General features: G+C 39.3%; 1 protein-coding gene across 8 annotated transcripts in view; it reads right to left on the bottom strand.

Moving 5' to 3' along the window:
- hdx (highly divergent homeobox) overlaps positions 1–14138 on the bottom strand; it is a 153643-nt gene that overhangs the window by 104580 nt on the left and 34925 nt on the right. For 5 of the 8 annotated variants that reach the window (XM_073058596.1, XM_073058589.1, XM_073058595.1 and 2 more), the window contains one exon: positions 2854–3000. In XM_073058596.1, coding sequence (XP_072914697.1) covers positions 2854–3000 — 147 coding nt within the window. Of the gene's footprint in view, positions 1–2853; positions 3001–9463; positions 9611–14138 lie in introns of all 8 variants that reach the window. The other 3 variants (XM_073058593.1, XM_073058594.1, XM_073058592.1) reach the window with 1 other exon arrangement.

Below are 14138 nucleotides of genomic sequence, written 5' to 3' on the forward strand. Positions count from 1 at the left end.
GGGATAGCCACGACGATGACGAGTTCCACCCCTATAGCCTCAGTAGAAGAGCTCTCCAGTCTGTCCTGTCTGAGCACTGTCGAGACATTTTCCCTGACTGGTAATGCCACCCCTCCCCCTTTAATCCATCCTGCTCTATGATGTCTAAAACAACAGAATCCCAGAACACTGAGCTGTCAGCCCTATCCCTCCTGCAACCAAGTCTCACTAATGGCTACCATGTCATAACTCAACATGCTGATCCATGCTCTAAGCCTATCGGTCTTCCTTACAATACTCTTTTCATTAAAATAGACAAATTCAGAATGTTATTGCTGCTGTGCTCAACCTTTTGACTCCTGTCTTTCTATGTAGGCCTAACAGTATCTATTCTCACCACCACTCTAACCATCTGCCCTGGCACTCTGGTTCCCAGCCCCTTGCAAAGTCTAGTTTAAACCTCCCAGTGCACCACTAGCAAACCTTCCCATCCGTACAGGTCTCATCTTCTTTGGAAAGGAGTCCATGATCAAAAAATGTAAAGCCCTCCCTCCTGCACCATCTCTTTAGCCACATATTAAACTGTATTATATTCCTATGCCTGGCGTCACTCGTGGCACGGTAGCAATTCTGGAGGTCCTGCCCTTTAACTTCGTACCCAGCTCCCTGAATTCACTTTGTAGTACTTCATCATCCTTCTTACCTTATTATTGGTACCAAGGTGGACCATGATCTTTGGCTGCTCACCCTCCCACTAAGAATACTATGGATTTGATCTGAGATGTTCTTGACCATGGCACCTGGGAGGCAATATACCAAATGGGAATCTTGTTCTGTCCACAGAACCTCCTGTCTGCTCCCCTAACCATTGAATCCCCTATCACTACAGTTCACCTCTCCTCTCCTCCCCCTTCCCTTCTGAGCCAGAGCCAGACTCAATACCAGAGACCTGACGACTATGGCTCTCCTTTGCTAGTCATCTACTCATCAATATCCAAAGTAGTATATCTGTTATTGAGGATAATAGCCACAGAACTGTACTGGCTGTCAATCCCTTTTCCCCCTCCTGGTGGTCGCCCAGTTCACTGTGTCCTCTACCTTGGGTGTAACTACCTCCCTGTATGTCTTTTCAATCAACACTCAGCCTCCTGAATGATCCGGAGCTCATCCAACTCCAAGTCCTTAACACAGTCTGTAAGAAGCTGCAGCTGGATGCACTGCTTGCTGTTGTAGTTGTCAGGGACACTGGAGGTCTCCCTGTCTTCCCACATGACACAAGAGGAGCATTCCCTCCTCCTGCCTGACATTACCACTGCTCTGACTGTGCACTCTAACTCTGAAAGAAAATTACCCAAAATCTAACCAGAGCCTCTGCCTTTTGGCTCCGGAGCCCTTTGAGGCTTTGTCTCATAACTCCCCATTCTTACACTGGCCCACTCACACAATGGCCACTCCTCTTAAATCTAATTTTTTTTAAAACTAGACCTTGTAAGGTGCCTAATTACCCCATGATCTGTGGCACGTAGAATGTCCTGACTGAACCCACTAACTCCCCCTCCCCCCCAAAAAAATCTTGTTCCTGCTACGCACAACCCAACAGCTCCTAGCAAGCTTTGGCATGTAGTATGTCCCAAAATGACTCCACTTGCTTTTTTCAAATCTTACTTCCTCTTGATTCAGTGTGTGGGCGATAGGTAAGTGGAATTAGGTGGGAGAAAATATTAGGGTGGGGAATGAAACTTGGTGATGGGGGGGCGGGGTGGAGATCTGATAGAAACTCTTTTAGATCAGAAGGGGAAAGAATGGAGCACAAGAAATGCAGATTCCCTGAAACTGAAAAATTCAGTGTTTACACTATTGGATTGTAGAATACGCAGCTGGAATTTGTTGTCGTTCTAATTTTGCGTTCAGCCTCACCTTGGCAGTGAAGTGGTCAGCATGGGAATGGGAAGAGGAATTGAAATGAACTGCAATCAGGAAGTCAGAATGGCCATTGTGGATGGAGAGAATGAAGGACAAGGAATGTACAGTACCTGAAATTGAAAAATTCAATGTTTACACTATTGGGCTGTAGACTACCTGGGTGGAATATGACATGTCATCCTTCTAGTTTTGCGTTTGGCCTCACCCTGTCTGTGGAGAAGGCCAAAGACAGATCAGTATGAGAATGGGAAGGGGAACTGAAATCTTGCCATCAGAGGTTAGGAGGTCATTGTAGACAAGTGCAGATACCCACAAAAGTTGCCTACATATGCTCTGCCCAGTGTAGATTAGGCCAGATAGTTGATCACTAAATCCTGTAGATGAGGTTGAAAGAGGTGCATAAGAAGCTTTCTGTGACCTGGAAGCGTTCTGTGACTCTGTGACACTGACAAATCTGTTAAGCTTAATAAATATTTTAGTACTTACAAAACTTGACTTATTATTTATATTGATCTTGTTTATAATAATCATCTTGCAATTACACAATGGGTACTATTCATAAGAACACACAAAATAGGAGGAGTAGGCCATCTGGCCTGTTGAGCCTGCTCCACCATTCAATAAGATACTGACTGATCTGACCATGGACTCATCTCCACCTACCTGCTTTTTCTCCATAACCCTTAATTCCCCTACTATGCAAAAGTTATTTTACACAGAAGGTATCAATTCAGCTGGAAATTCTCAATAGATCAGACACCCTATGTGCAGGGAGAAAAACAGAATTAACAGTACAGGTCAATGAACCTTCATCAGAATTTAAACTGTTTCTTTCTCCACAGATGCTGTCAGACTGCTGACTATTTCTAGCATGTTGCATGTATTTCCATTTTGTTTAGCATCTACAGCTTTTATTTCAATATTATTGTGGGAAAATTTTATTCTACTTACCCTGACTACATTAAAATCTAAACCTGTTTCACGAGCGCACTGTATTATTAATCCAAAGCAATTTTTACTCTGATTTGTCATTCCACTGTCATAATAACGTTGCAATACTCGTTGCTGTTCCTCTGTGAATATAGAGCGCAGATTCATCTAAAAAAGAAAGTACAGTAACTGTTACCACAATTTGAAAAGTATAAACAGCTGAAAAAGTACTTTAAAAACAGATTTATGACACACAAGAATACAATTTTTTTCTTTTATGTTAAAGGAAAATCTGATAAAATTAATTTCAAAACAAGGCCAGGTTCATGTTAAATTTTGCAAAATGCTTGCATTATCAATTTGTCATTCAATCAAAAAGCTAAAGGAAATATGTTCCATCTGGTTAATCATTAAAGGAGGGATTTTTAAAATATATTCTTTCCAAAGAAACCAAGTGCAATAATTGGCACAAGATGTATGAAAAGCTGCTTTCAAGAATTTAAAATCCAAAGTGCAACCAAAAATTAATGATTATATAAAAAAGTGATATATTTACGACTTTATGACTAACATGGAAGGAGACTAAGTCACATTTTTTAATTTCAGCTTGGTTTAAGTGAAAGAAGATACAAAGGAGAACAATCAGACTTTCAAAAAAAAGGGGAAACAAAGATCAATTCACTTTTATAACCATTATTTGCAGTTACTTCTATTAATAAAAAGTAGCATGTTTGCGACTTGCCACACAATGTGCATTCATAACACGATAAAAATTAAAATGGAATAAAATGGAATGAACTTGCCTCTTATGGCCAAGTTTTATTTGTTTTCTGGATTGTTGCTGACTAGCAGACTGAATATTTTACCTTATTTAAATCATTCATGGTGCATTTTGAAACTGATGTTGGAGATTATCAATGCAGAGATTTCATAAGTTATACAACTTTAAACCATTATATTAACTTTTTTTTGTCTGAATAAGGTTTTCTTACACAATGTAAATAGTGGGATGGGAAAGAAAAATGAAGTTCCCAAACACCACATGGATTTCACATTATTCAAGGTGCACATCAATCCCTTCAACAGCTTCAGCTCTCTGGCTGACGCTCCCCTAGACTAAACTCTGTCTGCTCAGAACAGTCAATAATGGAGCAACTCCATAATTTACATGCTCCTAGATTGACGGAAGAGCCCTGAATTAGTTCGCCCTCCCTCACCACCACAGAGAGAAAAATTAATTATACAGTATAAATATATTCTATAAAGTGCAAAACAGCCAGTCAATGTGTAAGTGAGAACTACATTTATGTTGTAGGCTTGCAGCTGGTTAAAGTCAGTTGTGAGACTTTCTCCTGGGAAAAATTAAAAAGAAATATTGTAAGACGATGAGGGATGCAGCAGGTGAGCACAATTCCTCCAGGTTGCCTTATTTGTGTATGCAGAGGGAAATGTACAAGGAGGGCAGCAGCGCCAATCTATTCAGTGAAGAAGCAAATTTAATTAATAAGGAAAATTGAGTCACTGTCAATGAGAAAGAAAAATATATTTCAGAGATAAAAATAGCACAAAACTTTGTAGTGGTAAAAATTTAAAATTTTAAAGAAGCTGCAAGACTGAATAAGTTGAGATAAGTTGAGGTGCTAAGAGTTAGGATGAATAATTTGCTAATCAGATGAAAATGTCCAAACTATAATAAAAACAATGATGGGATAAGTTCAAGTGTCTTCCATTTCCTCATCATGGTCATCTGTTGGATGAGTCCATGAGCAGCTGTCCAACATTGCATAAATCTTATGCTTTAATGGATCACATTTCTCTTTTGATAAAACATATGAAGTTTGCCATATAATGTTTCACTCTCCAATTCTGTTCCACTTAATGGTAACAAGAGTCCACAAAATTGCCAGATATTGCCAGAACAGTGTACCCTTCCATTATGGTGAGATTGCATTCCTAGAAAACAATTCATATTGCAACTTTCCATAATGCAAACTCTTTTTGTTCCCTTTGAATTGCGTGTTACAAGTAGGATAAGTTCCTATGGGAAGTTTTTCTCGAAAGTCACATCCCTTTAGGTGCACGAACTAAACAAGGGAATTGTGATTTGATGTACTATAATGAAGATGGAATGTGGTTTTAATTAACTCAAAATAGATGTTGCACTGTTTGACAGTGTATTATTCTACATTTATCAATAAAAAAGATGGTCAACTTCCAAATGAATCTCCTAAGTGGCATTCCACTGTGCGGCAGCAGCCTGCAATCATTGTCTTTGGTAAACTAGTTCAGTTCTCTGTATAACAAAACACACAAATTGCTGGTGGAACACAGCAGGCCAGGCAGCATCTATAAGGAGAAGCACTGTCGACGTTTCGGGCTGAGACACTTCATCAGGACTCGGGGTCCACCAGCATTTTGAGTGTGTTGTTTGAATTTCCAGCATCTGCAGATTTCCTCGTGTTTGCTCAGTTCTCTGTATATTTTTTTTATATACATAAATTCAACTTCATATCTCGATTTTTTCAATAGTGATTTGTGAATTCTGTAAGAGTGAATTTCTATTACTTGTACATGGGGGAACACTATATTTAAATTTTCAATAACCTCCTAGAATCATACATTGTTATGTACTGTGATGAGAACATTCAAACTGAAGAGCAAGAAAAAAAACTTGCACTTTGGTTGTGTCCAACATAGCAACATTCCCCGAAGTGTTTCATGGATACAACATGTAGGAGCTGTGATAAGAGATATTTTAATGAAAAAGAATGATTGATGAAGGTGTGTCAGTGCAGAGAGCAAAAGCAGAGAAAAAGACACAGCCAAAGAGGAAGAAAGAAGATGTAACATGCATCCAGAGAGAGACTGAGCATAGAAACATGAAGAACCACATTCTTATGCTAACTCAAAAGAACCTTGCAAATGTAAATGAACTGTAAAGCATGAACAATGAACATGCAAAAGGGCCAGTTAATTATAGAACAACTGTATCCTAAAAAAAACTGAGCCTTTAAGGTACAACACTGGTCCTTTTCTATACATGTCCTTGTGCTGCACCAAGAGTAATGGACCAGGTTTAAACTATACATCATTTTGCAGATCTTGGTCACACTAGCCTGATTGGAACAATTTGGAGCATTACCCTCAAATTATAGCTGGTATTCCAGCTACAAAGCTCCTTTGAACTGGATACCAACAACGTATAGAGTGGCAGGGCTGTGCCTGTGGTTAAATCTAATAGATCTCAATTGTGTTGAGATGCTCAATACCCTAGATGGAAGCATATAACCATTATGGTATCAATGGTTTAGTTGCCTTAGATGCAAAGATATGGTGTATTTTACTGAACAAACTGAAATAATAACATGAAACTATTTCAGTGATTTTTTTGCAGTTTCTCTGTAACACTGGTCAAAAGCTGAAGAAACAACTGATCCTGTGGCTTATCACTTCATCTCATCAAGATGTAAACACGCATAATTATCAAGATTGAAAGGCAGCTCTGCACACCAGCAGTCAGTCAGCACAGATTTTTCAGCTGGTTCATTAGGTTTACGGAGAAGATACCCTAGTTACTTATCATTTGCAAATCAAAATGCCATCATGCCAGCACAAGTTCTTGATTGGGCTCCTAAACAAGGGACACAAAAATTATCTAAAGTCTGAACAAGCAAGGATGTTATTCCAATTCCCTCACATCATTGGAGAGTGCTGAACTTGTCTAGTGCAAATTCTGACAATCCCTCAAACATCCAGCATTGGAGAAAATTTATTTCCATCTTTATGGTAAAATATCTCCAGGGAAGAGAGGTCATCTTAGACAAAGATCCACCATTGCCTTGACCCCCATTACTACCTCTGCAGCATCATTTTCCAGCAGTCCGATACACACTCTCACTTCTCTTTTATACCTTCAATATCTCAAGAAACTTTTGGTATCCTCATTAATATTACTGACTAGCTTACTTTCGTATTCCATCTTAACCTTCTTATTGACTTTTTAGTTGCCTTCTGTTAGTATTTGAAAGCTTCCCAATCCTTTAACTTCCCACTATTTTTTCCTCTATTATATGCACTCTCTTTGGCTTTCATGGTGGCTTTGACTTCTCGTTTATTTATGATTGTGTCATACTGCCTTTAAAATATTTCTTCCTCTTTGAGATGTACAGTTGCAAGAAAAAAATTTGTGTACCCTTTGCAGTTACCTAGTTTTATGCATTAATTACACATAAAATGTGGTCTCAAATGTGGGCTGGGCACATGGGCAGGCATGAAACACGGTGGAAGGGCAGGCTGGGCAAAGGAGAAATCAGTTGATTTTGTGTACTTAGCTTTTCAGAAAGTGTTTGACAAGGTGCCATACAAGGTTGCTTTACAAGCTACGAGCCCATAGGTATTACATGGAAGATTCTAGCATGGATAATATAGTGGCTGACTGGCAGGAGGCAGAGTGGGAATAAAGGGAGCCTCTTCTGGTTGGTGTTCCACAGGGGTCTGTGTTGGGATCAATTCTTTTAATGTTATATGTTAATGATTTGGATGATGAAATTGATGGCTATATTGCAAAGTTTGTAGACAATACGAAGATAGGTGGAGGGGCAGGTAGCCTTGAGGATGTAGAGAGGCTACAGAGGACTTAGACAGATTAGAAGAATGGGTAAATAAGTGGCAGATGGAATATAGTGTCAGGAAATGCACTTTGGTAGAAGAAACAAAAAGGTAGACCATTTTCTAAATGGAGAGAACATACAAAAAAGTGATGTGCAAAGGGACTTGGAATGCTTGTGCAGGATTCCCTTATGTGTAATTTGCAGGTCAAGTCTGTGGTGAGGAATTTCAAGAGGACTAGAATATAAAAGGATGTAATGTTGAGGCCTCACTTGGAGTATTGTGAGCAGTTTTGGGCTCCTTATATTAGAAAGGATGTGCTGAAACTGGAGTGGGTTCAAAGGTTTGAGAAAATAATTCCTGGTTTGAACGGTTTGTCACATATAGAGCGTTTGATAGCTCTGACCTGTATTCACTGGAAATAAGAATGAGAGGTAACCTCATTGAAACCTATCAAATGCTGAAAGGCTTTGATACAGTGGACGTGGAGAGGATGTTAGGTGAGAGAATCTAAGTCCAGAAAACACAACGTCAGAATAGAGGAGTGTCCTTTTAGAATGGAGATGAGGAGAAATTTCTTCAGCCAGAGAGTAGTGAATCTCTGGATTTCACTGCCACTGCAGCTGTGGAGGCCAAGTCCGTATGTATATTTAGGGCAGAGGTCGATAAGATTATTGATTGGTCAGGGCATGAAGGCATACAGGAAGAAGGCAGAAGATTGGGGCCAAAATTGGATCAGTCAGGATGAAATGGCAAAGCAGACTCGTTGGGTCAAATGGCCTAATTCTGCTCCTATATCTTATGGAAGTACATCCCCAGATAAAAGAGATAGACGGAGAGCATGTCAGTGAATTGAGAATGAAGTTTAAAGTACAACGGTAACTTTTCTTTGTAATGAAGGCTGGCCCTTGGATGTTGGTGATTAGTTGTGCAGATCAGAATAGAAAAATACTGGGGAAAATAGATGGAAAGGGATCTGAGAAAAGCCAGAGACATCAAGTTCCACACCTCAGTGGCAAGGCAGACCAGGGGGAAGAAAATCACAATGCTGGAAGGTAGCCATCCCAGTTGAATGGGGTGTGAACACACAAATGTTGGGCCAGTGACTGAAAGAATAGTTGGGAGAGGGTACCACCAGGACAAGGTCTTTGCAGCTATTTGAATAGAGACCACCCAAAACCCTCCTGTAGATCAATCAAAAAGACTGGTTGCAAACTTTTGGAACTTTTTATTGCTATCTCTGCACTGTCTTATAGGTAGCCAATTAGGGATGTTAGGTAGTGTAGATGTAAGTACACATAGGGGAATTGGGGAAGGGATTTGAAGTGAAGGGCATTTTTGATGCCTCACTTAATCAGATCCTCTTTAAACTTTGGCCCTCCTGGGATAGATTCCTGTCCTGGAGCTAAGAGGAAGGTATGGTGGGGAGTAATCTGAAGTTATGTGAATATAGCAGATATTAATTGAAACAAGAACCAGGTTTCAGTTCCTTTAGTAAATGTAAACAAGTCCAGGAAGTTTGTAATTAGCCTTCATTTTTTTGTAAATTGCAAGCAGTAAATTGAAGTTAAAACACAGGCTATTCCACTGTCTAAGAGATGGCATATGCAAGAGTAAATTGTTAAGACAACGGGGTTGGGTTAATTGGCTTGCATTAAACTAGGCAATATGGTTAAGTTATCTGCACCATTACGACTTCAGTACAAGCTGGGAGACTGGACAGATGTTGTCAATTAGCATATCAAACATGGTCAAAGGTATAGGCAATCAATAGTTTTTGTGTACTTACTATATCAAACAGCCCTGACAACATTGATTTTGGGTGTCTGGCTTTCTGTCATCAAAAGGTTTTAGAATTTTTAGTTTGTTTCCCCCAAATGCATTTGGACCTTCAGAGGTATCTTATCAATTACAAACTGCTTCCACTACGTATTTCAAAGGAGCCATATCATTGTAACTATTGAAATTGTATTGAATCACCTACTGTTATCATTGATTTTACGGGTATAAAAATATGATGTACCTTTGCGTTTGTGAGCCTCTACCGAGAAAGTCTCCAGAATGCTGCCTGCTTCTTGTGCTGAATAAAGACCTTCTATATCACCAGCTTCAGTGTCTCTCCAGTGACTTCGATCACAGTCACAACAGAACTCAGCAGGTCATGCAGCATCTATGGAGGGAATTGGACAATTGATGATTCCGGTCCAGACCCCTCATCTAACTGAAAGACAGAGGGGACACAGCCAGTATAAAAAGAGGAGAGGGGTGGAGCAGGAGCTGGTAGGTGATAGGCAGATTGTTGTGGTCTCCCCTGCATTGATAACACCGGATACAGACTTGCAAACACTTCGCCAAACACCTTCCCCATCTATCGGGATTTCTTATTAGCCAACCATATTAATTCTCCTTCCTATTCCCACAACAACATCTGTCCTCAGTCTCTTCAACTGCCAAGATGAGGCAAAATGCAAACTTCAGCAACAGCATGTCATATTGTGCTTGGGGTTAGATTACTATCTGGCTGCATTAATATGGAATTCTCCAACTTTCAATAACTACTCTCCCTTCTGTCTTGTCTCTCCTTCTCATCTATCTGCCCCTATTGCCATGTCTCTCTACCCTCCTGCACAGTCTCCATCTTCATATCTCCCATACGTTCCTTCCACCGGTCTTCTCATCCATTTTTCCTCCCCTGTGCCCTCTCCATTCCCTTCTGCATTCCATATGCCACCTTTCTCTCAAATCTGATTCCATCCCTTTGTTGCCTCCGTCCATTACCTCCCAGCTTCTGGCACTATCCCCACTCTCCCTTATCACCCCTTCTCACAAGATCTACCTGCAGCTCTTGCTCCACTCCTGTCCTTCACATTTATATGCTGCCTATCTCTCCTCTTGCTTTTAGTCCAGATGAAGGGTCTCAACCCAAAATGCTGAATGTCCATTTCCCTCCATAGATACTGACTGACCTGCTGCATTCTTCTAGTATTGCTAAAGTGAGAATCCAATCCACTTCTCTAGGCTGACCTGAATGGTGAACTTCATATACAGAGTCCCAATTATCAATGCAATCTAATAATTGAAAGGAAACTTGGAAAGTTCTTGAAAAATGAAGTCAGCAGCAGATTACATCCATAACTCACACAATCCACTGTATGAAAATTAGATTTCACTGTTTTTGAAGAAATTTTGAAATAAATTCAGAATAAAAACAACAGGGCTTGAGGTTATGTACTCAAGAGCTTACACTACTTACTGGGATGTTCCAAGAAACGCTGAGCCAGAAGTCCTTTTGGTTCAGAATTAAAATGTCTGAGCAAGTATACCTCACTCCTCTCCTAAGCTCTATTTTGAAAAATATAACCCTTCTACTTCTCCCCAAGATTTGAGGAACAGTCCCTGACCTGAAATATTAAGTGTTTTCTCTTTTCACACACTGAGTTCTACTGATATTTTCTATAATTTGTCAGAGCAAGCATATATATATATAAAGAAAGCGATGGTTAATGTTTGCTAGAAGTATCGATGACGGAACATATCTATAGAATAGTATTCGGTCCAGATGGTGAAAACATCTTTTTCTTTTAAATAGAATAGAATAGGAGAGAAGGAACATGTTGAATGGTGCAGACTGAAAACATCTTGGGAGTCGTACGAGTGGGAAATTTAATCAAGCTGCAATGTTGTTGTTTACATCCATCAAAAAATTAATGGTTTTGCATTACCATTTTGCATTAGGAATTTATGACAATTCATAAAAGCAAAGTGAACACTAAATGTGCCATTTCTTCTGCAATTCAGACAGATATTACAGGCTACCATGCTCCTATTGCTGAATATTTTAAGAAATCATGTATGTATTTGTGAGTGTTATATTCAAATCATACTCTGATACCTGCTTCACAAGTATTTCCACAGTTAATTGCCAGATGGAATAACAGTTCACAAAAACTTGTGCCCTCATTCAAGAACCATGTGACAAATTTCATTCACTCTGTCAGGATCACAATCTTGCTTGAAATCAGAAAGTAGCTAGGATCTTGAGGCCAGATGATCTCCTGTCTTAATATAAAAGAACACAGTTCCATATTGCAACTCCAAAACAACTGGGTGATTTAGTGTTTCAGTTAACAGAGCCAGATACTCAGATTCAATCTTGGTGTTGAGGGAGATTGCATGTTCTCCCTCTGGCTGCATAGATTTCCTCTCATGTCCAAAAGGCATACCTATTGGTAGGTTAATTGACCCTTGTAAATTGTCCCTAATGTATGGGGGGGGGGGGGGGGAAGATCTGAAGAGCAGAGGGGATCAAATGACCTTGCTAGCGTGGATTTGGAGAGGCTGTTTCCTATAATGGGATAATGGGAGCATCTAAGACCAGAGGACACAGCCTCAGAATAGAGCAGCGTCCTTTTAGAACAGAGATGAGAAATAATTTCTTTAGCCAGAGAGTGGTGAATCTCTGGAATTCTTTGCCACTGGCAGCTATGAAGAGCAAGTCTTTATGTATATTCAAGGCAGAGGTTGATACGATTCTTGATTGGTCAGTGCATGAAGGGATATGAAAAGGAAGGAAGGAGATTGGGGCTGAGAGGAAAATTGGATCAGCCATAATGAAATGGCGGAGAAAACTTGATGGGCCAAATGGTCTAATTCTGCTCCTATAAATGGAAAGGGTATAAAATAGGAACATAAATAAGTGGTTTATGGTTGGCATGGGCGTGGTGGGTTGAAGGGCCTGGTTCCATGTAGAATAACTTTATGAATTAATTTTAAAGGATATCTTCCTATTATTCCATGCCTATCAGTAGCCATATTCTTCAGCAGCAAATTTTTAAAGCTTTGTCTTGGTATATGTTACTTGTGCAATTGAAAGGAGTATAGACAAAGATCATGACCTCAAAACTAAAACATTTTATAAATGTGCCAACTATTTTCAAATTCATTAATTGCAACATTAAAACTTAACTCACGAGCAGATCAGACATTTTGAATACCAAATGCATCAGACTCTTTAATGGACAGTCCTATCCTCTTCCATTTGTTCAACCCATGACTCAACTCACCCAACCATCCTCCTGCACGCACTTGGCCCCCCTTATGTTTTTTTTCTTTATCGCATTAAATATCTTTACATTTCACAGCACTAATGCACAGTTGAAGTCTGCCATTATAAATTAAGCTACTACAATATGGATAGTCGAAATCAGCAGAATTTGGCACTCACAGCTGAAATTAAGAAAGCATAAATGGAATATATTGATGTCACTTCTACTATGGTAAATGAAAATCAGCTCCCTTGCTATCATTTATTATCAGAACTGAACAAAATCATATGAGCTCACATGAGAATTCAGATACTAATGGCCTTTCGTTGGTTTGAATATGATTACATTCAAAACAAATTTCAGAAATGAAGGCTGGAAAAAAAACTGGACAGTTAAAGTAGCAAAAGTGGTCTAAAATATTTTCAACTGCCAGAACAAATTTCAGAAATAATTTCACTTTTATGAAATGTATACTCTTGAAATATGCTCTTCCACACAATACACTAATGTTTCTTGACATTCCATCTTTCTGGATAATTTCACATAAAAGTAAGGAATTTGCAATCACTTTTGGATTTTATTTCCACTTAATTACAAAATGCATCAATAATAGTTTCCTTATTAAAAAAGATACCAAAGAGCTCTATACTTTAGTAATTGTTTTAAACAGGAAACTAAAATGGGAATTAGAGAACTTAATGAAAATAAAAAACATGCATTTATATGCCCTTTTCAAAACTTACAAAGGACTTTATGAAGTACTTCATGAATTGTAGGCATTGATTAGTTTTCTCACAGATAGCTTCTAGAGACAGAAATGTGACCATCACCAATCTATTATTAGTGATATTGATTCAGTAATTAAATAAGGGCCCTGGGGATAGCTCCCTCGCCATTATCTGAAACGACGACACAGGATGTTTTACATCTGCCAAACAAAACAGTCATGAACTCATTTCAATCCCTTCTATATAAGGAGACTTGAGAGTGATGACCATCAGGAAAATGCTGGAAATTCTCAGGAGATTAGGGAGTGTAGAGAGAGAAAAACTGTTAATGTTTTTGTCAATAACAGTTTATTGGTTATCTGTTTTACTCTCTTTACAGAAGCTGTCTGACCTTCGATACATTTACTGATTTTCTATAAAGGTCACAGTATTTCATGCTCCCAGTGCATTGTCTACATCAGTGAGACCTAATGTACACTAGGGAATTGCTTCAAGGAGCTCCTCCTTTCTACTAACCACAAAAGGTTGGATTTCCTAATAGCCATCCATTTCAATTCAATGTCCCATTCCCACATGTTGGTCAATGGCCTCCTCTACTTCCAGGAGGAAGCCACACTCATTTTGGAGGAGCAACACCTCTTAATCCATCTGGGTAGTCCACAACCTGATTATTTCCATTGGTTTCCCTAAATTTCGGTAATTTCTCCTCTCTCCCCCGCTCTTTTTTCATTCCTCAATCTGGTTCTCCTACTCGCCTTTCTCTTTTTCTCACCTGCCAGTCACCTCCCTTGTGCTTCTCCTCATTCCCTTTCTTCCATGGTTTACTATCCTCTCCTTTCAGATTCCTTATTCTTCTGTCTTTTACCTCTTCCACTTATCATTTTCCAGCTTCTTACTTCATCTCTCCACCCACGCACACACAAAA

This window comes from Hemitrygon akajei, chromosome 10 (assembly GCF_048418815.1).
Source record: "Hemitrygon akajei chromosome 10, sHemAka1.3, whole genome shotgun sequence".
In the NCBI taxonomy this organism is placed as follows: Eukaryota; Metazoa; Chordata; class Chondrichthyes; order Myliobatiformes; family Dasyatidae; genus Hemitrygon; species Hemitrygon akajei.